Here is a 25,832-nt window from a genome sequence, read left to right on the forward strand (position 1 = left end):
CTTGTGTATATATAATACATGTATTTTGTATAAAAAGCTTCACATTCAAGTAAAGGTATATATTAAAATATCAAGAGAGGAGGACCTTTGGAAGTTAACCTTAAACAAATAATCTACTGTAACCAAAATTCTTTTTAGGATCATCAAGACAGGTGTTCCCCAGTTTCAAAATGTGAACAATTCAGAGGTTAATGTTCCACTGACAACTGAGGAACACAACCCAGTGGAAAGTGAGAAAAAGGGGGGAAAACTGATAATGGAAAATTATATATAATATCAAATACATTGATATGTGCATAAATCCTTTACTTAAGATACCCCATGTTGGGGAGAAAAAGCAATGTTTTAATTTGAGTTTGTAATACAGTCCCTCAGTGGTTGTCAGTTTTTTGCAAAATATCATAGGAAAAGGAAAAGGAAAACTGAATGATGAGAGGAAGAGTTGAAAATCAAAATAGTGTCATGAACCCTAAAAGGTAGTTCACAAAACCTGATATGAAATATGGCTCACGCAGCCTTGTTCTGAACCTAAAATATGAAATGTATCATGAGCAGAGAGAATACTGGATGGAAATTCTGAACTTCAGGTAGCCCTGCATTGGTTCAATGCCTAAATAGAAATTCTCTCTTGAAATCCCAGTGGCCTTCATCTTTAAATTGTTGAGATTATGATCACAAAATCAGTGAGTAAATCACTCTGATGTTTTACAAATGTAGATGATGAACATACAATGTGTATCTAATTGTGTAAATCTACAAACCATCATTTTTGCTGGAACAATGCAGTACAATTTCAGGACTGTGATCAGGGGGTTATGCAAAGTAGGCATGGCAAAACACAGCCACAGTCAAGAGGATGATGCCGTTGATATTCACAATGTTTCTCCACAGTGGCACTTCACTGGTGTCTGTCAGTTTCTTCTTCAGTGCCTCTTCTTCCTCCTTGCTCAGTTTGGGGCCCTTCTGTTGGTCCAAGCCACAGAACCAGTTGTAAGCTTTCCTGCAGCATCCTGGGTCCTCCTGGTTTTCCTCATTAACTGGAAGGAATAACACTCTGGTCAGGAAAGGTGAGCACAGATCATGGCACACACAGATCTCTGGGACTGAGGGCATTCCCCTTCTGATTTATGGTCATAATTCAGTGGGAGCATTTTGGTACAAAACAGTGCAAGAATCGAGTTAATACTGTGTTTGCACAGCTCATCTGGGGGAAGAGGGATTTTCTACATGTTCTAAGAGAGCCTTCTGCAGAAGACACTTGGACCTTTTGCAGCTCAGAGACTTGGCTTGGTACTGGAGAAGCAAACTATGCTTCAGAGCTTAAACTCCATTTTCTCAATACTTTCTACACTCCTAGTTGAAAGACAAATAAAATAATTGGAGGATACTGATGAAAAGGAGCTTGTGAGCAGAAACCCAGTAAAGAGAGCAGGTGGGTTTGCAGTCTGCTTTTGTGGTGCCTGACCATACCCTTTATAATTTCACCGTATTTTTGTAGCAAAGAATGACAAAGAGGGATCTGGGCAATCAGGTGCCTTCAATCCTGACCACAAGCCACTGTTTGCAGGTGAATTCCCTCTGAGTGCTGCAGTCACACACAGGTCTGCCCATGCACAGTGCTCTGACCCACAGCATTGCCATTGGTTTAGTCCCAGACTGCCACCCAGATACCAAAAGAAGATTTTCTCCCTTCAAATCCACTTCACTTCTGATTTACACTGAGCTTGAGAGATTGGAAAAGGCAGCTCATGAGCCATTCATATTTGTGGGGGCTGAGGATTTGCTGTTGGGGAGAGGGAGGATGTCTTCAACTATCAAGCATGTTAATGTTCCTTCAGGAATGAAACAGGGATACTCAAATATATGACAGAATCTCTAGGTATTCAACAGTTACCTGATTCATCATCTTTTTCATCAGCTCTGTCCTGCTCCTCATCTGCATCAAGATCAATCCGTTCTTCTTTGCTGTGCCTCAAGGCCCAGCACAAGCGGTAAAGCTGCCACGGAACAAAAGGACTGGAATTGATCATGGGCTGAGCACACAGAGACCAAGCAGCCTGGCCAGCACGTGAGCTGGCTCTAAGGCCTCAGCATCCCAAGTGTCTGGGATGTCCCAGGCTATGAGGAGTCACTGAAGATCTGTGACAGGTAAATGAAGACTATTTCCTTTGCTTTCTTATAAGAGCTGTATGCTGGGGGAGGCTGAAGTGTTGAGGGGTAACACACCAGTGTGACCTGGTGCTTTCATTGGGTTCCATCTCCTGAGGAGCAGGACTGCAGAGATACTCACATGTACATCAGAGATACTCACATGTACATCAGAGATGCTCACATGTACATCAGAGATACTCACATGTACATCAGTGATACATGTACATCAGAGATACTCACATGTACATCAGAGATGCTCACATGTACATCAGAGATGCTCACATGTACATCAGTGATACTCACATGTACATCAGAGATGCTCACATGTACATCAGTGATACTCACATGTACATCAGAGATGCTCACATGTACATCAGTGATACATGTACATCAGAGATACTCACATGTACATCAGAGACACTCACATGTACATCAGAGATACTCACATGTACATCAGAGATACTCACATGTACATCAGAGATGCTCACATGTACATCAGTGATACTCACATGTACATCAGAGATGCTCATGTACATCAGTGATACATGTACATCAGTGATGATACTCACATGTACATCAGGAATGGGCTTGGTCATGAAGGAGACTGCCAGGATGACGATGGCAGAAACCCCAAAGAGGATCAGTGCAAAGTAAAGGTAGTGAATGCCACAGATGATGAAGGGGCAGCTGGAAGGGGCCACACAGCTGCCAGTTCCGTAGGCAAACTCTGCAATCATCCTGCTGAGTCCAGCCAGCAGCCCAATGATCAGGCCCCAGAAGGCACCCTGCAGACAAGGGTGTGACAAGAAGGGATCAAAATGAGTCATTTCAGGGATGGAAATAAACTCTGAGCTCTCAAACAGCTGCTGGAGGAAACATGGATGTAGTTATGTGTTACAATGGCTTTGGAATGTGGGTTTTAACCCAGATGCTTTCAGTGACCTTATTTACAGCTCAGTGTATGAGTCCAACTGAAAGGGGCAATGAACAGCTCTGAGATATCAGGCACACCTCAGGACTGTGTCCAGACCATTTCTCACACTCCATCTGGCTCCACACAACTTTGCCCTTCTACAGGACAGGTTTCAGCCATGGATTGCACACCCCAGGGCCTGCTCTCATACCTTTTTACCTTTGAGCTCTTAATCCCTGACAGCTCTGGCACAATGGAACCAGCCAGAATGTTGTGTCATCCTTCCTGAAATGTGTGTCTGCTCTACCTGCTAATGGCCCTGAGTAATTATTGAATTCCCAGTACTGTTGGTGGGTGCCTGGTGTACAGTACTCCAGCCCAAAGTGTAACAGACACACAGCTATGTGTGGGCACAAACTGAAACATGGGAAAATCTGTTTAAACATTTTTTTGTATGTTTTACTGTAAAGGTGCTTGATCATTGATCTAGGTTGCCTAGAAACACCGTGGAGTTTCCATTCTTGGGGATGTTCAAAACCCAACTGGACAGGATAGGTAAGAGGTGGTTTGTTTGGTAAAGCAGCTTGGTGACCAATATCCTAAATGAAACTTTCAACTATGTGTCCATAGATTATCCTTTTAACACACTTCTTGGCAAAGTGATAGAGAACCTAAGCTTCAGAGCTATCTATGAATTCCTAGGTGACTGTTTATCTATCAGACAATGGAAGAACCTTATCTAACTCATCTCTGAAACCTCAGGCTTTGGGGTGTGGAGACACAAAATCCCGGGGCTATACTGGGATTAAAATAAACAGGAAGTTGCTCATAACAAAAAACCCCACTTCTCCCAATTCCTAAAGGAACAGGTGGCATACCTGGTTCCTAATTTGCACTTACCTGCTCATTGACACGCTTGCAGAAGATACCAAGCAGGAAAACAGCAGCAATGGGAGGTCCCAGGTAGCTGGTAACAGACTGAATATAATCAAAGAGCTGCCCACTCTGAGCTGACTGCACCACAGGAACCCAGGCAATGCTGATGCCAATTAAGAGCAACATAAATGCCCTGTAAACATAGCCAGATATTCAATTAGCCATCTGCTTAGAAGTATCTATGATCTATCAGAAAGAAAAAAGAACATCAATTAATCAATAATTTACATGTTCATTTTGTATTTCAACTACTGAAATCAATTATAATGGCAAATTAGCACTGAACAAACAAAAGAAATCCAAGTTGGGTATTGTGTACGTCAAATATCCATCCATGGTTAAATATGCAATCAGAACACACAAAATCACTTTTCTCCTGTGTTTGTTATGTCTAGAGACAAATCAATAGCAGATGAACTAGAACTAGTTCATTGATGCTACAGCCTGGTGCAGCACGGAGCCCAGGAGGGTAATTGAAAACATCTTCCTTCGAACAGCAGTGGGGAGCAGTGACAATTCGCTCTTCCTGCACCCTGTGTGTTCCTCGGGGAGCAGGGAGTGCCGTCCCCAGAGGAGCCGGGGGCACAGCCGGGCGGCCACGGGAGGTGGTGCAGCCGGGCCCGGGGAGGCTGAGCCGGGCCCGGGGAGGCTGAGCCGGAGCTCCGGTGACCGCTCGGGGCTGAGCAGGGGAGGCCCGGCCGCGCTCACCTGCCAGCCAGCATCAGCTCCTTCTCAGATGGCCGCGTCCGAATTTTGGTGTAAATGTCCATGGTGAACAAAGTACTGGCACTGTTAAAAATGGATGTCAGGGAGCTCATGAGGGAGGCCAGCATGACTGACAGCATCAGACCCCGCAGACCTGGAACACAGAGATGGGCACGGGGAGCAGCGTTCCGTGGGCAGCCTCAGTACCTGGCACCCGCTGTTTGCCCGACCCTTCCCATAGGGCAGCTCTGAGCGTGTCTGGCACATTTATCTGCCTGACATAAAATCCTGCCTGACATTCCCTTGCTGGGCAAGCAGAGCTTGCAAAAAGCTATTTACAGCAGTGCCAGGGAAACTCTTGAGCTTTTAGCATGTAGCTACTTCTTTAGTGAATTCTGCCTGATTAAATGAAATTAAATTAATAAAAAGAAAATAATATAAAGCCGACTTTTCCCAACGGTTATAAAAATAATTCCTTTTGTTTGCAAGAGAGTGCTTACTTGCTTGTAGTATATTTGTGAGCCAGGTATTTGCCAAAAAAAACCCAAATTCCTTTTACTGTCTGAAAACCAGAGTAAGCCACTTTTCCAGGTGGTCTGGTCTGGCCACAGAGCATGGGGAAGTACTGCAGGATTTTAACAGCAGTTATCAAAGGATGGGAAAGTACCAAAGCTGCCAGGGAAGTGCCATGGTCTCTGTAATATCATAACCTGGCTTGCCTTATGAGCCAGCACCCATCCCTTTGGGGTTGGCAGGAGGACCACAGGAATAGGCCTCCAGCTCAGAGATCCTGGCAGAGAGTCTTTTATAAATCATTGGCCAAGCAGGTTATATTTTACCTTCACAAATGGGAGCTCATTTACCATTTCAGCACACAGCATGTGCCAGCTGAGAGCTGACACTGTCAGTGTGGAGCTATTCTGCACCTACAGCTAATACAGACAACCCCTTTGGTTAATAGTACATCATTCTAGCAAGAATTTTGGAACTAAACATGGGTCTTGGACTCCCTCTATCACTTGTTTTTACAGTCTGGCTTTCCTAAAACAAAGAAACAACAAATACAGACAGTGTCTTACCATTTGGCATAAGCTCCACTACCAGTTTTGGGTAAGCAATGTTTGTACAGCCCACTGAGGTGCCACAGTAGCGCTGGCAGACTTCAGGCACAACACAAGCCACCACATCTGAGGGGAGGATAATGAGACACTGAGACAAGGTCATGCAAACAACAGATTGCTCCCAAATTAACAGAGCTTCTAGAATGTATCTCTGTGTTGAGCCACTGGATTGACACGTTTGACTTCATCCTTGGTTTGCTGGCAGGGAGGAAGGTGATCCTAAGCCTCTTTCCTTCCCTTTCTCTCTAAGAGAATACTGACAAGTGCTGCAGGTCAAAAGAAAATCTGCACTCATTTGTCAGATCAGGAATGAACAACACAAGGAGACCAAGTAGAAAAACAAGCAGAGGAACATAAAGCCCACTCCCTGCAGCTGAACCTCTCTCCTCTGTCTCTGCTGGTCAGGGAGACATGGGGTGGCATTTCCCCATGCTGCCTTTGGGACTGCCCATGGCCCAAACCCTGCAATCTGTGACTGATGGCCCTGTTCTTCCAATTGCCAGCACAGTATCTGTCCTGGACAGCATTTTCCACTCACTCAGTCAGAGTTTGTAACAAACAGACAGCTGGAGAGGGACCCTGTGGAATTTCTTTCCCCTAAAACAGACACCAATAGCATTTAGCAGAAACCTGGGATCAGGGAAAAGAGGAAGGCCTGTGGCTTCTAACAGTGCAGTTAGCTGAAGTTCCCTGGACTATTTGGATGAGAAGATGACAATCTAACAGGTATTTTGGAAGGGACAGAGGTTGGCAATGAAAGGCAGGCAGCAAGAACTTGGCATTTCCATACCCACATCATACCTGTGTACAAAATCCGGCTGATCATTCCAGGCATCACTATGATGAACATGGGCAAGAGTTTGAGGTACCCACACATGATGCAGCCAGCCTTCACATGGGACATGTTCTTGCCAGAGAGACATCTTTGCACAATAACCTGCCAATGACACATGGCAGCTATAACATTTCCATGATCACACCATGCCATGTTCCACATACAAGGTACTTCTTAACTTCTGTGACAGCAAAAGAGCCTATTGAGCATTTCTGCCACTAGGAAAAATGAAAACTACATGAAAATCAAAGAATATGTTTGAAATAAGTAAAGGAAAATATTACTTGTCTGGTGTGTGTTTGAGGGGTAAGACTTCTCTCACAAGAAGTTTTTTAAGGCAGACAGACTAAAAAGCCAAAAAGGAATAGAATATTTAACTGAGCAGTAAATACAGTTACATTGGGGATTTTGTTAATTTGTTGAGAAATCATGAAGATGATCTTTCTCACAATTCAGGATGCAGAAAGATCATTTGTTAGAGACACATTCACAGGTTGCAGGAGCACATTTTTCTTTACTCATGTCAGTGTGATCTCCTGAGGAAACTGGACAGTGGTTTTAGAGAGAAGGAAAGATGATTGGGGAAGAGTCTCCAGGCTGAAAGACCAAACATATAAAGAACATCTCCCCAAGACTATGCAAGCAAAGATGAAAGCTGCATATATAGGAAACGAACTCGTCTTACTGAAAAGGGAATGGTATCCAGACCCAGTCTAACAAGGGCCATTTGCTCCATGGTTTCCTAAGTAAGCATTCACAGCACAACCTCTCTGTTTTCACACATGGTCACACATAAAAAATGAGAAAGGAGGCAGACACAATATCTGCTGGGCAGAGGTGTGCAGGAAGGTTCCAGAAAGAACACCCATTCCATTTTCCTACATGTGAGAGATGCCTTGAAACCAGGAACTGAGAAGTCACTGACCAGTCTGGAAATGACAGCCAGCTCTGTGGCCCAGCTTTGCATTGCAGGGGAGGATCACCCTGGAGCTCTGTGTCTGCCCTTAGCAGGGCGTGGGGCTCCCACATTACCTGGTCAGTGCACCAGTACCACATGGCAAGGATGCTGAGGCCAAACACCAGCCCTGGCCAGGGCAGGTCCCCGCTGGTGGCGTCCCTGAAGATGTGGAAGGCGTCCCTGCGGGGGGTGTAGCAGGCGGGATCCACCTCGGCGCCCCCGTAGGACACGTTGGAGGGAATGGCTGCCATGTACTTCTGCATGAAAGCCTCATAGCCTCCCACCTCAGCAAATGCTGAAACACAGAAAAGAACAGTGGCAATAAAGGATTTGTTACTGAAATCTCAGAGCTTGAGAGTGTAGGGAGAAAAGCCTCTTGAATATGGGCATAAAAATCCTGCCATGGGATGCTGTTTGTTTTCTTACACATTCACTTGTGCTTGGGAGACAGAGAGACTCAGTCACTAAAGGTGCCTCACTTTGGGCAACACGCCTGTTTTCTTCCCTGATAAACAGGTACAGGAGCTGAAACCTCCTGGTTAGGGTAACAGTTTCACACTGCAGGATTCATTCCTGTAGCCACTGCAAGATTTGTGGCTGAACATTCCAGTTTAATTCATCTGATTTACTTACCAAATCCCATGAGAATAAAGGATCCCAATACCATGATGAATGTTTGTAGGGTGTCTGTGTAAATCACAGCTGCAAGGCCACCTGATGGCAGAGAAATCAGGACAAATAAGTTAGCTCTGGGCAAATGTCTCAGTGGAAATGCTTTTTTATTTTTTCCCCTTTTCTCACCACCTCTGTCTTTCGAGGATCACTATAAATAACCCCCCTTTCAGGTTTTCATTTCTCCCTTTTTCTCCACTTCTCTTTCTTCTGGCTCTCTCAACATCTCTGATTTATCAGACTGCTCTGCAAACTCACCTGTGATGGTGTAAAGAGCAGTAATAGAAAGCAGGATAATTATGGCCAAATAAAGATTCAGCCCTATGGCCAGCTGGATAAATACAGCTCCAGAGAAGATGTCAGCCTAGAAAAGAAAAATTGTAGGTTCAGCCATGTTTAGGTTCATGGTGACTATAATATTTATAGTTCCATGATGAGGGCACTGAAATACACAACTCTGCCCCTTGTAGTACTGCACACACAAATCAAAAAGAAAATAGAAGCCATTTTCGTGCACCTGCCAGTGCCCCCTCAGAACTGTGGAGTTCTTAGAACCAGAGGTGTAACAGTTCTCAGAGAATTCCCAGGCCTTTTTTAACAGGGTTGTTTTCTCTAGACAGTTACCTCACTGCTCAGTACTTAGGCACTAAGAGACAGATTCAAAACAAACTGTTTAAAACAGAGTGTGAGTTCCATTTGCTGCTGTGTGCAGGGCTGCACTGTGGAACACCTCCAGGACAGTTCTCTTCCTTCAGTGTCACCCCACAAATCTCTTTCCCTTCACTTCTCACGTGTGGTGTAGCTCTTCCTGCTGGCTCAGGACAAATGCTGCATTTGCATTAAAGGCAAACATCTTATATGGTTTCTATTTTTGAGTTCCTGTCAGAAGAATTGACAGCAGTTGGCTAAGAGAGGAAACCTTTAGCCCTTGCATAAGGAAGGAATTGTTCAGGTTTCAGAGTAACACCAGGCCGTTAATCCCATTAAATCACTTCCTGATTTAGAGATAATTGGCATCAATGGTATTTACATAAGTTTGCAATCAGAATAATCTGCCCGGGTGCACTTGTGATGCCTTACTGTAAATTCTGCTTTTATTAGAGGTCGATCCTGAGCATGCAGCTCATGGGCTGCTCTGCATCCCCAGCACCCACGGGGGGCTCTGCACAGGGACTGTCACCCTCAGCTGGCAGCAAGTCTCCCTGGGGTCACCAGCTGGAGCAAACACACAGCTGGGACAGATGCACGGCTGGGGCAGACACACAGCTGGGGCAGGCAGACACACAGCTGGGACAGGCAGATGCACAGCTGGGACAGACACACGGCTGGGGCAGACACACAGCTGGGACAGACACACGGCTGGGGCAGACACACGGCTGGGGCAGACAGACACACGGCTCTGCCCGAGCCCTGGGCAAAGGCTCCCCCACCAGCCCTGCGGGGCTCCAGGGGCCGGCCCGGGCCGGGCTCACAGCCCAGCCCCGCGGCTGTCCCGGGCAGGGCCGAGCAGGGCACACACCCCAGCAGGGAGGGAAGCAGCTTGGGAGATACCAGAGACAAAAACCAACTTCATTGCCGGGACACTGAAACTGAGACTGCAGGGCAGGAGCTCACCGGGCTTCCTGCTGAAGAAGGGAGAAGAGGCCGGACCTGTGCAGCCCCACTGTGCTGGCAGCACACAGCTGCTCCTGTGAGCAGAGTGGGAGTCACAACAGAGCTCCCACCCCCAGAACTGCCTCTGGAGCAGATTTCTTAGAGCCTTTAGTTTGGCACTGGGAACCAGGCCCTGTAGCTCTTACCCCAGTGCCTGTCAGACTGTATCCTTTGCCCCATTTCTTTATGGTAATCTGTTTCCTATCTTTTCACACCACTAATCAGTCTATGTCCCAGTCATTCCTTTTATTGTTCTTGGCCTTTAGTTTAGCCTACATATCATTAAATATTGATGGTCCTAAAATGATTCCCACAAAGAAATGTATAATTAATTATTGAGCATTCTGAGAAATGTATCAGCTTCTTCAAATTGCTGAGTTATCTCCCAGTTTCACTGCTCCTCCTCCCCAGTAAGATTATTGCCTTCCAATATTTCCCTGTTTCTCCATTCATACTCTTCTATAGACAATCTTTAGCTAATCTCTAATTAGAGTCACTCTTTCCTTTCCACTCCAGGCTATCTCTGCAGAGGCAGGGATCACAAAGCAAAGCTGCCAGACAAGTGCCAGCTGAGTTTATCCTGTGGGTGCCAGAGCAGGGGCACCTGCTCTAACCCCTGCACTGTGCACTCCTAGGAGAAGGTTATTCTTCTCTTCCACTTTCCCCTGGGAAATCTTTGCCCATAGATTTCCTACTGAAATTATGCACAATGAACAGAGAGAAAATGCTGTAACAGATTTAGAAGTTCCAGTTTACAATTTCTGATCTCTTCAAAAACATTCAGACCTTAATTCCTTTTTGTCTTGTCATAACTTAGTCTATTACTACCCATCAAGACTTTATTTTTACCAGGCCATTTCCTTTGGCATAATGACCAATATCATCAACACTGGTGGCTAAAAAGCCTCTGCAAGCTGCTCTGGGCACTACTCACAATGTGCTGCACACTTAGGGAGCAGGAACAGGTGAGGTTCCTGTATGACAGAAATCCTTTGGGCTCAAAAATCACGTGTGTCCTGATCCCAAGGATGAACTCCTTGTCTGTCAAGTGGCTGATTAGCCACAAAGCAAGGTGAGAAATCAACAAAACCACAGAAAATGTGCAGGGAAAGAGAAATGGCAAGGACATTGTAGAGGTGTGCAAAGGGAATCTGATCCTCACGGGGGGTGGCACTGTGCCAGAAAGCACAGCACGAGTCACACGAGCTGATATGTGATCCTGCTCCCTAGAAAGCATTGTTATAATGATATTATTAAGTACACTCCATAATATTTCAACCCAGCAAGGAAGAAGCACATGAAATAACTACCCCAGAAGCAAGAGATGCCACTCTTCTGCAAGGATAAGAGGCAGTGGGAATTGCTGGTGGGTGTGACCTCCCACTCAGGGCAGGGCAGCAGCCCATCCTCCTCTATCAATGATAATCTCAGAGCCCCAGAAATCACAAGGCAGTGTTTGCCAAGGCGGCTCTGCTTGCGGGAAGTAAAACACAATGGCTCTGTCAACACGTGGATGTGTTTGGATATCCAACGTGTCAGTGGGGAGGGAGCTCTGCTTGTGCCTCTCCCCCCAGCACAGCTCCCTACAGCCCACCAGGGAACAGCCCTGCCCTCCCTCCCTGCTCTGGCCTCCGTGTGGGCACGGTGCTGCACAGCACAGCAAAACCTCCTGTGAGATCCTCTGACAGCACCTGAGACCTCCAGGGACTGCCTGCTCTGCCAGTCTGGATCAGACAGAGCAGGGAAATCAGTGCTGGGCAGATCCTGCCCATCCAAAGGCAGCACCTGAGGCAGCAGTGCAGGGACCTGACTGTGCTGCAGGAATCTCACCTGGACAGGCACAGACACTGCCAGAGCTGCTCAGGGCAGCTGGGGGAAACAAAGGAAATGCTTAGAGGAAATTGAACACCATGTTTGTCACCTGCACAGCACAGAGACCCAGCCCCATGGCCCTTCCCCATAAACTCCTGGAATAAAGGGGGTGGTAGGAAGCTGGGGTGGGCCAATGGTGGAGTGGGGCCCAGGTAACCTCCTGCTGCTGCTGCTCTATGGATCCTTACTATGGAGAGGGTGTTTGATCCTCATGTACACCCTGGGGCCCTGGTAACCTTCTGCTGCTGTATGGATCCTTGGCTATGGAGAGGGTGTTTGATCCTCATGACCACACTGGAAGCTTAAATGCAGAACTTGTTTTTCCTGGAAACAGGACACTCCAACTGAAACAATGAAAAATCCCATAATCAGAGCCTCAGGCATGACACAGGCTGGAAGCCAAAGCTGGACAATAAATTCAGAACCTGCATAGCACCTCGATAGGCTCAGCACCAACATGTGCTGCTGAAAGGGGCTGTGAGTCTCTGTCTGGAGGAGTTTCTCTGCTGCTGGAACGTGCAGAACTCTGTATTGTACCCAGGAGTTCTGATTCTGATAGTTGAGCACAACTACAGCAAAGTCTCTAATCCTTTTGAAATATACAGAAATCCAGCTCTGAGGCCAGCTCATGCTACCAAGCTGTTTAATTTATAACCTCTCTAAGGATCAGTTATAATGTGAGAATGAGAGCAAAAGGCCAATCTTTTAGCTTAAATTGCACTATTATCACTCGGCTCCCATTCAGAGGGCAAAGACTAATCTGCCATGACAACTTCTGCAAAACAACAGACTGAAGTATGCCTGAACTGTGGACTTCCTTAGAAGCTTGGTACTTTCAAGACATATGGAAAATACCAGCTCCCTTTACTACTCCACAGAAACACATCCATTTACTTTATAAACGTTAACTTCATAGTACCTTAAAGTTTACACCAATCACTTGCCCATTAAAAGAATTTCTCCCCTTCCCTCCTTTCACCTCAGCTGTTACAATTTCCCTCATTTCCATTTTCCCATTCTTCCATTTTCCAATTCTTGTTATTCTTTTCTTATCCATAGCCCCCTTGCTATTTTCCCTCATCTATATTACTGATGGCATGTTCACCAGAAGATACTAAAACAGATAAATATGAAATCTAGGGACAAAAATTCCTGCCCTGGTTTCACAGACCCCTAAGATAACAGACCATAATACAATACAAATTTCCCTCCACACGGATGTTTTCTAGAAGAGAGCAGATGTAAAAGTAAAACCTAAAACTTTAAAAAGAGGACAAAGCACAACAAGCATCAAGAGACACTGCCAGGAAGAAAAACCCTTGGATTGCAGCACAGAGTGTCACTGGACAGAATAAAGAAAACACAAAATCACACTTTTACAGTTGTTCATTCAGCCAAGAGCTCCAAACCTGAAATGGTTGAGCAGTTGTGAGAGCAATATTGTAAAAGGGCATTTCTTTTCTTTAGGCCAGTGTAGAATGGAAGAAACTGTAGAAGTTTCACTTACTGAGATCTTTGTGAAAACATAAATGATGAGGGACAGCACGGACAGGTAGACCTGGATCCGTTTCCCACCGAAACGCTTCCTCAGGTACTCTGGCATTGTCACCACCTGGGGAGGCAGAGAAGCTTTCAGATAATGGGGAACAGCTGCAAATCAAACTAGAGGAAGACTTTTGGTACTCAGATACTCTGAGAGTGCAGCACAAAATTAGGAGACCATAACTGCAGTTTGAAGGAAGAGCAGCTCCAGGAATCAAAGGAGAACAAGGAGAGAGCACCAAGTACTTCTCAGCTCAGGTCTTAGAACAAAGAATCCTCATTTTTCAAGTACACAGATATAACAAAGTGCTGCTCTGGCACACTGGGACCTCGTGCCATTCATAATGAGTTTGCTGTACTCCAGCCCTGAGCTGCAGAAATGAGCAGCAAAGACAAATGTAATCTAGTGCTTTGACAAATGTAATGTAGTGCTTTGACTTACCCCAGCCTTGATGTAGATGGGTACAAAGATCCATCCTAGAACCACCACAAATATCAGAGCCTGCAGCCAAGACAAGATGAGCTGAATTAGCTCCTGTCTCTAGACACTGCTCCCAAAACCATTTATCAGAGCCAACAGCAGAAATCACAAAAACCTGGGTACTGCAGGGGTGTGGGGGGAGGAGGTTCTGCTCTGTCCTTTGATTTACAGTTGAAAATTTGGGGATGGAATCTTGGCTAAAAACTTCATCAGGTATAATGGAGCCTGGGTTCCATGCTAGCTGTCCCAAAGAAGCACACATGATTATGCATTTTCTACAAAACCAGCTGATTTCTCCTCACAGGATTGCCCTCTGGAATTGAATCTCAGCTCCACCAGTGGCACCAGTCTATCCCAGCTCTCTTCAGAGCAAGCCCAGCAGGGGTGAATACTTTACAACAATTTCACAGACTGTACAGGATGCACCACAGGCAATTTGTAAAATATTTTGTATTGTTATATTACAATTTAATAATATATTGTGTGTGTCCATGTGTATTCTGTGAACTACTGATCTTACTTCTGGCAGATGCCACAGTTTTCTGACTTCAATGGCTGGAATGCTGTCCAATATCGAGCTGTACATACTTAAATCAACAAATACAAAACAAATTCCTGCCCTCAGAGCTGCACTCTGTATTTATTTTGTCCACAGGGCTTAGAGGGCTTTTAAACTGTATCTTTTAAGTTCTGCCCTTAGGTCAAAACTGTAAGATGGACAAGAAATATTGGGTCAGCTTCTGCTGTCATTCTGATACAAAATAGAAATAATTTGAATGGAACAGGGATACACAAGGATGACAACAGTCAAACTTGGTATTACTTTCATTATTTCTGTTATGTGTGTTAGCTGTGCCACTGTAAATCATGAACTCTGCAGTTGTGTCTGCTCAAACACCCCCAGACCTATTGCTGCTTCCCAAGCAACCACGGCTGTTCACTGTGTGCTGAGACTGGTCCAGCAGGAACCTCGCAGCAGATGAAGTGTTAGAGATGTTTGAAGAAGGATATGGACCCTAGAGATTTGTGTTCTGTTTTGATTTGCTTTGTTCTGCTGGAAAAAGAAGGAGAATCAGGTCTGCCATAGGCCTGATATAATCAAAAAGAGGGAGCTGACAGATAAACTGCACACCTCAGTTCATTTTAAGCTTTGTCCTTCTCCTTAAACATTTATATCATACCAGCACTTGATTATTTGCACCAGCCATTCACTTGCTAAGGAACACAAGCCAAATCCCCCAGGGAGGGAGGATTCTTTCGCTGCTCAGAAGTAAACAGGGAAATATCGACCTGTGGAGGCTCATTCAGCCCTTTGTGTCATGGCTAATTCCCTCCCCGAGGGTGAATTAGGCACAAGAACGACATTGTCAGCCGCACCCTCATGGCTGACAGCACAAGGAAATGGACGCCGTGGTTCAGGGGAATCTCCGTTCACACTGACCCTGCTACTCCGGGAAGCTCATTTATCTATCAGTGATATATACAACGATATATGACAGCTCTACCCTGTACTGGAACCCTGAGCAAAACACGAGCATAATTACAGGAAGGAGAAGGTAAAGAGGAAACGATTTCTGGAATGCAGGTGCTTGTGCAGGATGTTCAAAATTCCTTACAGCCTGTGAAGAAATCAAAGCCTCTTCAATAATTTTACATAGCAAAATGCTGCAAAAATTACCATGGATTGCCTGATAAATCCTTCCCAGCATCCTGCAGTCTGAAAATGTTGTTTACAAATGCTTTAAAAGTAATAAAAATATATGCATAGAGTAGAAAATCCACCAACTTCTTTGGTTCAAATGCTCTCTAAAAAGCCTCAGCTGAAAAGTGTCACCTTTTCCAGTGGCTTAGACAGGTTAAATACTAGATTACATTGGCTCTTACTGGTCCGTGCAGAAAACAAGTGTTGCCAAGCACAAACTTTGACCATCCTAAATTACAAGGCAATGTTATTTTGATTAAGCTCTGCAGATAACCCAGATGTCACAAGTATTTCCCTGACATATATGCCACTTACATTCCACTCATATCCTCCAATGGCAATTCCTCCAGCTGCTGCTGTTCCTGCTATTCCCACAAAGTGCCCACTGCCAATGTTGCTGGCAAACAGAGAAGCACCAATCTGCAAAGAGAAAAAAAACAAAAATTGGCTCTTATGTTCATGGGAATTGCTGAAAAATCCCCTTCATTTGGCACACTGAACTCGTGCCTGTCTGTGGTGGTGCTGATGACAATGACTGACAATCAATTCCTTGATAGATTTCAGGACTCCCACTGAAACCAGAGCCCCCAGCATCACATCCACAGTAGTGAGGGAGAATAGGATGGTGAGTCAAATATCTTCCAGTTGAGTCAAAAAATATATTACACCAATACAGATTTTAAAATGTTTGCAAAACGTGCCAAACTGGCATGGGAGTGATATCCAGGCAATCAGGGAAGAAAGCTGTGATCTTCCTTGTTCAAGGAGGAAATGAGCAGGGCATCCCCACCTGTCAGACCTGCACTCCCTGTTCCATTTTGCACAGCCTGTGCATCCACATGTGCCCCTGGTGAGAGCTGGACTGGTTCACTTTTAGCCAACAGGTATTTGATTACTGAATTAAATTCTGAAAGCTGCAGAGCAGGAATGTCTGCGAAGTGGAAGCTAGGAGCAATAGTAAATCAAGGAGTTATATTTAAGAAGTGCTGGATCTTTAAGACCCCCCAAATATTGCACTGATCATACAAACAGAACAGCAGGGAGAACATGGGAATTGATGAAGAGGGAGGGAATGAAAAAATGAAAGGTTCCTCTTGGTTTGCAGACAGGCAGGAGCCATTCACAAAGATCTAACTCTTAATCAAGTATCTTAGACAATAGAAAAGATGAAAAGGAATGAGCTTCATTTCCTCAAAATGAACACATTAAAGGCAGCAGAAACACCCAGTGATGATTTACTGGATCAGGCACTGAAGGATGCAGGGTGAGAAGTCAGGCACAAAAATGAGGTTGGACTGGATTGAGTATTGTGGGCAGAGGACAAGGAAGCTGGAAAAGTTCTGAGATGAAAAAATGGAAGTGAACATTTTTTTAATTCTTCTCTATTCTTTCCTTACATCCTTACATTTAAAGCTAAAACAACAACAACAATGAACAGGGTTAAAAAGAAAACCACATAAAAAGCAGGCAAGAGAATTTCTGCTGATGAATTCTAATGCTCTCATTTGAATAATGGAATATCATGAGTTGGAAGGGACCCACAAGGATCATTGAGTCCAGCTGATTTGAATAGCAGCAAATATTCAATCAATGTGTCTGGGAGCACAGGGACAATCCTCTGAGTTTTGGGAGGATGAAGGATTTCATCCTAGAAATCCACCCCTGCAGAGCAGATTTATTCTATAGAGCTATGGCATAGCCAGAAATAGCAACCATGCTCTTCAAGCCACAACCCTGATCTCTAACAAATAGATTATCCTCCCCTATTTTTATTTGCAACACACAAATAAAATTCAGAGGGTTCCACTCTGTTTTTTCCAGGCTTACTGTTTTTCTCTTCCATTAGTTGGATCTCCTGATTTCTTCAAGTCTTTTTCTGCAGACAAACTGTTCTTTTGCTGGGACAGGAAATTTATGATTCTAAGTTCACTCAGTTCTGGATTTGAGGTTTTTACACATTTCTAAAAGCCAGTTGTGCCCCACAGAACTGCAACCAGTTCATCATATGACATTTTACAGAACTGATAAGTTTTGGAACAAACACTGGCAAACAAAAGATCTCTGTTTCTTCTAACCTCTTGGTGACAGCAACAGTTTTCCAGAAATGATAGTGAAGAAAAAGGTATCGCTTCTACCAAGCATTAGCACTGTTGCCCAACACTTTCTTTGGAGATAAATAATTAAACTTAAATCTAGGTTACTAGAAATGCAATCACCAGAAAATATTAACCACATTAATCTCTGATTTTATTTAATGTGTTCCCTCTCCTGGTTCAAAAGCTTAAAGGCAGATCCAAGTAACAAAAGCAGCTAAAGAGGAACTTTGAGAACTGACAGGCAGAAGCTTTGGCTCAGTGCTTGAAACCCCAGGACACACTGCAGGCAATGCTGCCGATGCTGTGTTCTCAAATTTACCTAAAATAATATTGTACTGAAAGAAAAATACCAAACCAAACCTATGCAAAACTACCAACATATTCAGGACCAGCATAAGGACAAAACAATGTGAATGCAGATCCCACATTCACATCCTAATTTTTTTTCTCTGAATTAGGAACATCCAGTGCAGCAGAACTTTAAGATCAACATAAACTAATAATGGATGCAATTTAAAAATAGGTTTCAGTTATGTCAGGTATCTGGGAAGGCAGAACATGGCTTCATGGCCAGGAAAATGCAGATTACCCTTAAATCTGCAGCATAGTCACAGCAAGAAGAGTGCTGACCAAATACCCTCACACCCCACTGGCTGCTGATGCCAGAGGGGAAGGAGAAATTTCCCATCTGCCATATCTTAAGGATGAGGAAAGAAGGCAGATGGGCTCTGGGCCTGAGCTGCCTTGCTGGAGAACTTACTGCTGTGGGATTTTTGTACTGGAAAGGCTGATTAGTGGAATTCTTTATTTGCCATTGGTAGATGCTGCTGAACATCTTAAAAACTCTGGGCTGAAACCAGGAATGGCAGAGGGAAACAATCTTCTGGCAGTGTTAACTGTTCTCAGAGAATGTGTGAGTGAATTGACTTTAAAGATAGATCTAGGAGGAAAGGTGGAGAAGAAAGTTGGTTGAAAGAGACAAAAGCTGCTAAGAGGGAAAGAGGATGAAAAACCTGAACTAACCTGAGGCAAACGTGGAACATTAACTCTTTTAATAAATTTTAAGAGGTCAGGCCCTAACAAGAGCACTCTGTTCAGCAGAAGTACCACCACCCTGAAACAGATGATGATCACTGTGTTTTTTCCTGTTATTCATTAACTCTTTCACCTTGCTCTCCTCATGAAGTGGAGGATGCAGTGACATCCTGGCCCTGCCATTCCCAGCTGGGTGGGTGCACTGGGCAGGCCAGGGGCAGCTGCAGGGTGCAGAATGCACAGCCTGTGGCTCCTCTCCCTGCCAGGACCTGCCAGCACACCCCCTGGAGGCATTAGCTCAGCACCAAACCTTTTCCCACTTAGACCACAGGGGATCCTCTCACCGCCCAGGTCCTGAGCCATCCCTGAGGCATCGCTCCTGCAGAAGCTCTTCTCAAATCCCTCTTCCCTGACACATTTCTCATTCCTACTCCTTGAGGCTGTTCATGCTTTTCTTTAACCAACAGCTCTACCCTGCACCATGTGACTTTACTCTGATGCAAAGGCATTACCTTTCCTACCTGAGTTTTTTGGGATCACCCTCAGTCCCTCTGGAAAAATCAGTACAAAGCAAAATTACTGCCACACTTCCAAGGCTCTGAGACCCAAAGAAGGAAGTGTGGGGTTTTATTCTTCTTTCCCAATTAATCTGAAAATTCTATGAATTGCATTATTACCCAATTAAGCCACATCCTTACAATTCCCAGTGTACTAAGGGAGGGATGGATGGACAATAATCATCAAAGTGTCTGTGCTCCAACAAACCTGGAACAGCTCAGGCTCAGGAGGATCTGACACCTCCCCACTTTGTGCTCTGAGACAGAAACACCTCCCAGCCTGCTGGAAAGTCTCACAGATTCTGTAGAAATCCATTTCACTGAACTTTTACTTTTCTATCAGGGCTTTGCTTTGATTACTTCATTATTCTTTTTACCTTGAAAACTATCTATTTAACACTTTTTTTTTTTTGCATGGAACTTGACAAGGTATATTTTCATTCTACTTTACCTAAGAAAAGGAAACGCAAATCTTATTCACAGCAGAATTGTTGTTCCTGGTTCCTCATAGCAGTGTCAGATTCAGCAAATGGGCAAAATCCTGAGACTATGTAAGACTTACCTGGCTGCAAAGATCAGAGAAATCATGCCAGTGGTCAGTTCTGATGGCCACAAAGATTAGCTGTGCACAGCTGAAGCAAGAATCTGTTGGGTTTTTTCCCCTAATTCTTATCTGTCTCACAAAGATCTAAATGTACATGACCAGAAACAAGCTGAGTTACATTTCTCTTTGAAGTGCCCTTGACACTGCACCACTGTTCAGTAAATCTCCCTAGCAGAGCTGGCTTCACATGCCCAGCAGATGCTCTTTGTCCTATTCATGCCTCAGGAACTGAGGAGTAGAAGGTAACCCATAATTTTGTGCAGACAGATCTGTCTGCAAAACTCCAGAACCTGAAGAAGAAAATTCAAAAGCAGGAAGGCTTGAAAAGTTGGAGGTTTTTTAATTGTGCATGAAGGGCTGTTAATCCTGTGAGTGGCTGCCACCAAAGCTGACTGTTCTGCAGGAACAGAGACTTCATGTCCTACAATGGCAGGAAGCATTTGGCTGAACCCAACTCCTTCATCTGGCAAAGGAAGCTGAAGCTGGCAAGGCCCTTTGCTACAGAGTTGTCACTTGCCTTGAACTTCTCTGGGTCTTTCTGGAAAAAGCAGAGCTGATCATGAGGATTTAAAGAGTCTTTCCTGAAGATATTTCCCCCAAAGCCCAAGAGACCAAGACAGTTTCTTGAATATTCTTCTGTCAGTTTCTATAACAAGACAGTGGAAAGGGCACAGCATTTGGTAAGCATTTCTTAGGTAATGACTAGCCAGCAACAGATTTTAGTTTTGGGTAATCTGGGAGAATGCTCTTATATACCTTCATCCCTAATTAACCATGGAATTACTGAGATGGCTCAGCCACTGCACAAGGACAGTGATTCCAGTGAAGTGAACTCTCACCTCAGCCAGAAAACTATCTGTGGGCTTGGTTCTGCAAAATGCTGAGCAACTTCCCTGGATTCTGCTGGAGCAGAACAATCAGAGCCAAAGCAGGGCAGATTTGGCCCAGGATGTGTCTTGGTCCTACTTTATACATTGAGAAATCAAATCACAATCACAGTTTGCCAGTGACTACAAACATTGAAAATCCATACTAAAAGCAGGAATAATCTCTAGCCCTTCATTACCAGGGTCTCCTCTAGTCTACCAAAGCACAGATATTGTATGGTTTAAGTGAAGAGAATCCCTTCCCCAGTAAGAGATCTTAACACACTGCTAATGAGCCTCCTTCCCTCTGGGTCAGAAATGCCACTTGTGGGCACCCTGCAGAGCAGAGAATACAGACAACAACTGAAAAATACAGTTAGTTTAGGGGATTTAAGTTTATAACAAGTTTGTGGAAGGATTTTTTTCTTCATTTTGTTTTGTTCCAGAAAGCAATTACATGACAAGGGTCATTATCCTGAAATGGCAGGGGAGAAATCTGACAAACAAGAGCCCTCTTGCAAAACAACTGCCCCCACCCACCCTTTCTGTGAAATGCACTGAGGCCATCCAGAACCATCCCAGGTTAGCCCTGACTTGGCACAAAAGAGAAGTCAGAGCACAAAGTAAAACATCACACTCAGCTTTAGCAGCTGCAGAGCTGAGATCACATCTCTGACTAAACTTTCTATACTTTCATTGGTTTCCTCACCATTTCAGCCCAGTTTGCTCTGGGTGATTGACATCCCATCTACCTGCTAAGCTGTGAGAATTGGTGTTTTGGAAGCTCTTTTTATCCAAGGCAAACTTTCCAGGGTGGTGCTGCTGACATGGTATTTAGTTTGTGGTTTTGGAGTGATTGCTCTTTGTTGATTTTGAGTGATATGAGGAAGAGTAGCAAGAAGGGTTCATTTTTATGGCATGGGAAGCCCCTCCTGGCATTCCAGAGGGAAGGATTGAAGAGGAGATCTAGGACTGCACTGAGGACGAGCACCTTGTCCACACTGAGCTCCCAGAGTCTGGGAAGGAGGGAGGGGACCCTGGCAGGAACTTGGGCTGATCCCTGCTGGTTTCCCACTGGAGGAGGGGAGCTTGCAGGCTCTGTTGGGTTTGTGTGGGCAGAGGATCAGTGTCAGATCCTCTCCCCCAGGTCTCAGGGGATCATGAGGAGTTCTCAGTGCCACTGGAGCAGGACAGAACTTTCCTATGGTGAGTCTTGGCCTGCCCTGCTGCCTCCATCTGCATTTACATCTGCACAAAAGGATTTTCATATCCCCTTGCCAGGCAGACACAATTGCACAAGGTTAAAACCAGCCCCCTGATTAAAGGGACAGTTGAGTAGAATAAACTGCTGGGTTTTCTTCTCTTCTCCCAGAATAATGGGTTTTATCTTAAAATAACTTGGAAACTTTCTCTTTCCTCAATTTTCCAAAGGAACCTGAATCTTCTTAGATCTGCTAGATCAGATGAAGAAACCTTTTACTGTCATTGGCCTTTAATCCTTTCATGTCCTTACAGAGGCTGTCCCAATGCCTTCTAAAGGCAGAGAGCAGCTCCCTGAAGCACAGGACTGAAAGCTGTGTAGGTATTTCTGCAGCCTACTTCAAAAAAATTCCTAAATCTTTAGGGAACCAATATTTACTCTCAGTCTTCTGGTCCTGTAACTGAATCAATGTGTGTGGAGTCTTGATTCCCAAGCTTTAATGAAGTGCAGAAACATTTTCTGAGACTGAATGCAAAGGAATTCCATTCAAACAAATGGAATCATGTAAAACACGATTCCATTTCCTGTATTCCAGTAATACAGAAAATGCAGCTTTGTCTAAGTTGTCTGCTTTTCATATTAAAGAGACTGTATGATCAGGAAGGAATAGATAATTGTATCTAACATCATTTCTGCCAAATGGCCTGATGGAATGGATGACTAAAAACACTTTGAAGCTTTGACTCCTGTTCTCTGCTTTGGAAGATAATAGAGATCCACAGAAGACAATCAAGGTAAGCCACAGCTAATCTTTAAATACATTTAAAATATATTTTACCAATAACATATCAGAACATTTCCAGGATTTTTCTCCTTGTACAGACCAGAACTTGTTACCAAAAGTAGAAACAATAGAGCAATAAAGGGGAAAATGTCAGTAAAATAATGCCTGTCTGTGATAACCTTAAAATGAGCCAGCTTCTTTGAGGGCAATGAAAAGAACAGAGTCCAGATGTTGAAAAGTTTTCAAGTGGGACAGAAGGCAAAGCACTGGATTTGTCTGTACTGACATTACCAATGTATTTATAGTCAAACAAGTTGATCACATAATCAAGGCATCTCAGAGCTGAGCACAGACAACTTCCCCCAACACTTTTCCCTGCCCATCCCGTGGCTGTGTTTGTGCAGACTGCCCTGTGACACCACTGGAGAAAGAGTTGGATTTGCAGCCACACAACAAAGGCACCACAGCCTCAGCAGTGTCACAGAGCCCTGGATGTGCAAGGACAGGACAGTGCAGATGCACACCCTGTGTTTTATGCACTCAGCACTCACCGGCCACCACACCATGCTCCGTCCAGCCAGGAAAAACCCGCCCACTGTGCCTCGGTTGGTGGAGTACATAGCCTGGAAAAAAGGAAAAAAGAAAGTTTGAATCATATTTCAAGTGTGCTAGGTAAGCTATACACAGGCTGAGAACAAACAGCCTGAATGAAGGGATAACAAAACACATGGGCAGGATAAAGTGAAAAAACAAAGAACAACCTTAGGATGAAGGAAATAATACAATGGAACAATGATTCTTTTATCTAGGTCTGCATTAGCCATTCAAGTTTCATTCCTTCACCTTTCAATATAGTGTGAAACACTAAATAAAATTAAATTTAACCAAGAAAAAATATCACTCAAGTAAAATCTCACATTAATTTTTCATTGGGGTGAAAAACTTTTGCTTTCAGGCATCAAAATAGACTATAAGGTGCAAGTTTATTTACAGAAAGTATGCAGCTTTTTACTCAATACCATCCTGCCCCTACAGGTGTCTGTTTCCTTTTTGCAATATCAGCATTGTGCCTGATTCCCTCTGAAGTTCCAAAAGAAGAAGCCAGCTAAAATTTCCTTTTTACAAACTCATGTTGTCTTTGTCAAGGGATGAGCTTTAGAGAGAAGTTTCCTCCAATTTTTATTAATGACCTTGAGCCATTATTTACTGGATTTCCATTGTCATCTCTGATGGACTTTGAACAGGTAAATAAAGAAAGAAGACCTGGGCAAATTATCCATATATTTTCTTCCAATGCAGAAGAAAGGAAGTAAATACAATGGATTTACATTTAACTACACACAGCAACTGGGTAAGTATTTGTCCAATAACAATGTCTTCATGGCTGGAAAGAAAAGTTTCCAGGAATTAACTCAGCACACAATGGCCTGAGAAGCCAGAGATCAGCCCCTTATTGTCAGAGGTGTTTAACATGAAGTTCAACTACAGCAACAGCCAAACTCTCATGGTAAGATCCAGCTCCTTCCTGCCAAACAAGGTGTTCTGGTGGACTGGGGCTTCAGATTTTTAGCTATATTTTTGGCCTCTGCTCCTGCGCTGAAGAGGCAAAGAAAAGGTTGTGTGCACTTTGTGCAAACCATAAATTGTTGGTGCCCCTCAAAATATTGCCAGATTGTTGGAAAGGGATCTTTGTTCTGCAGCTGACTTTTCTGCACTGAGAAATGTTGCTGGGATTCTCCTGGAAAGCAGAGGATCTCTGAAGGGCAATCCCTCCTCTCTGCTTGTCACTGGTCAGGTGTTCAGGTGACCAGGAGGGCTTGCCCCAGGGAAACCCGAATTCAGTGCCTTGCCCTGGAGCTCAGTGCGTCGGCCCATTCTCTCAAACGCTTCAGCTCTGAGATCCCAGCGCTGCTTTTCTGCCCTGGCTCCCGGGCCTTTGTTTCCCGGGGCTCCGTGCTCCCCTCGCAGCGCTGCCGGCCGGGCTGGAGGCACCGAGCACAGAAGTTGCCAGCCCTGCCCGGGGCTGCTCCTGCTCCCGGCTCCGCATCCTGGCACAGCCCGGGGCTGCTCCTGCTCCCATCTCTGCACCCTGGCACAGCCCGGGGCGTGCTCCTGCTCCCATCTCACCCTGACACAGCCCGGGGCTGCTCCTGCTCCCATCTCCGTACCCTGGCACAGCCCGGGGCTGCTCCTGCTCCCGGCTCTGTACCCTGACACAGCCCGGGGCTGCTCCTGCTCCCATCTCCGCACCCTGACACAGCCCGGGGCTGCTCCTGCTCCCATCTCTGCACCCTGGCACAGCCCGGGGCTGCTCCTGCTCCCGGCTCTGTACCCCAGCCCGGCTGCTCCTGGCACAGCCCGGGGCTGCTCCTGCTCCCCTGCTCCCGGCTCTGCACCCGGGCCTCCTGCTCCCCGGCTCATCCCGGCCCACACACAGCCCCGCCAACGCTGCCCTCAAACCGCACACGCTGCCTCGGCCGAGGCGCCTCTGCCGTCCCGTCCCTGTCCCCATCCCTGTTCCCGTCCCTATCCCTGTCCCGGTCACCGTCCCTGTCCCCATCTCTGTCCCCATCCCTGTCCCTGTCCCTATCCCGTCCCTGTCCCCGCGCTGTGGGTGCTGCCTCCCCACCCGGCCCCCGCCGTCCCGTCCCTCCCCAGCCCTGCAGCTCCCCCTCCCCGCTGTTTCCCAGGCCATCCGCTCCCGGCACATTTCTCCCGCAGCCCCAGCGCTCCGTGGCCAAACGCCCCCTCTCAGGCGCAGCCGTGTCTGAGACCCTGGCTGATCTTCACCGATGGATCCCTCGGCTCCATCCCACACAAACCCATCACTGCACCTTCCCCACGGTTCCATTCATTCACCCAAAGGGATGCCACCCTGGGTCACCATCCCCTCTGATGTAAATAAGTGCCCACATTTTGCCCACCATGCATTTGTTAACTATTTCAATTAAGCATCAAAATCTTTATCTAATTACACATTCTCACTTACTAAGCTATTTTGCCAAGACTCTATAATCTACTTGCTCATTAAGTAAAACAAAACAAAATCCCAACATACCCATAGTCCCACTGCCAGAACTACCAAAAAGTAGAGAACAATAACGGAGATGTCTGCAGCATTGTTGATCCTTATGATGGATTCCATCCT

The 25,832-nt window shown here is 45.3% G+C and overlaps 1 protein-coding gene across 4 annotated transcripts; it reads right to left on the minus strand.

Moving 5' to 3' along the window:
- Positions 1 to 813: 813 nt before the first annotated feature.
- On the minus strand, positions 814 to 25,832 carry SLC5A1 (solute carrier family 5 member 1). 4 transcript variants are annotated; one of them, XM_030958733.1, is made up of 16 exons: positions 25,743 to 25,832; positions 23,236 to 23,307; positions 15,857 to 15,961; positions 13,801 to 13,860; positions 13,324 to 13,428; positions 8,550 to 8,655; positions 8,253 to 8,333; positions 7,694 to 7,914; positions 6,628 to 6,763; positions 5,785 to 5,892; positions 4,709 to 4,859; positions 3,965 to 4,133; positions 2,721 to 2,936; positions 1,895 to 1,997; positions 1,283 to 1,293; positions 814 to 1,017 (listed from the first exon to the last, which is right to left on the minus strand). In XM_030958733.1, exons 1-16 carry the CDS (start codon positions 25,827 to 25,829, stop codon positions 814 to 816), a joined length of 1,935 nt encoding a protein of 644 aa, XP_030814593.1. In that variant the 5' UTR covers positions 25,830 to 25,832. The 4 variants fall into 4 exon arrangements, with proteins under 4 accessions (XP_030814593.1, XP_030814592.1, XP_030814590.1 ...); XM_030958732.1 differs by having other exon boundaries at positions 1,265 to 1,293; positions 25,743 to 25,829; XM_030958730.1 differs by lacking the exon at positions 1,283 to 1,293 and having other exon boundaries at positions 814 to 1,037; positions 25,743 to 25,829.

This window comes from Camarhynchus parvulus, chromosome 15 (assembly GCF_901933205.1).
Source record: "Camarhynchus parvulus chromosome 15, STF_HiC, whole genome shotgun sequence".
NCBI classification, from domain to species: Eukaryota; Metazoa; Chordata; class Aves; order Passeriformes; family Thraupidae; genus Camarhynchus; species Camarhynchus parvulus.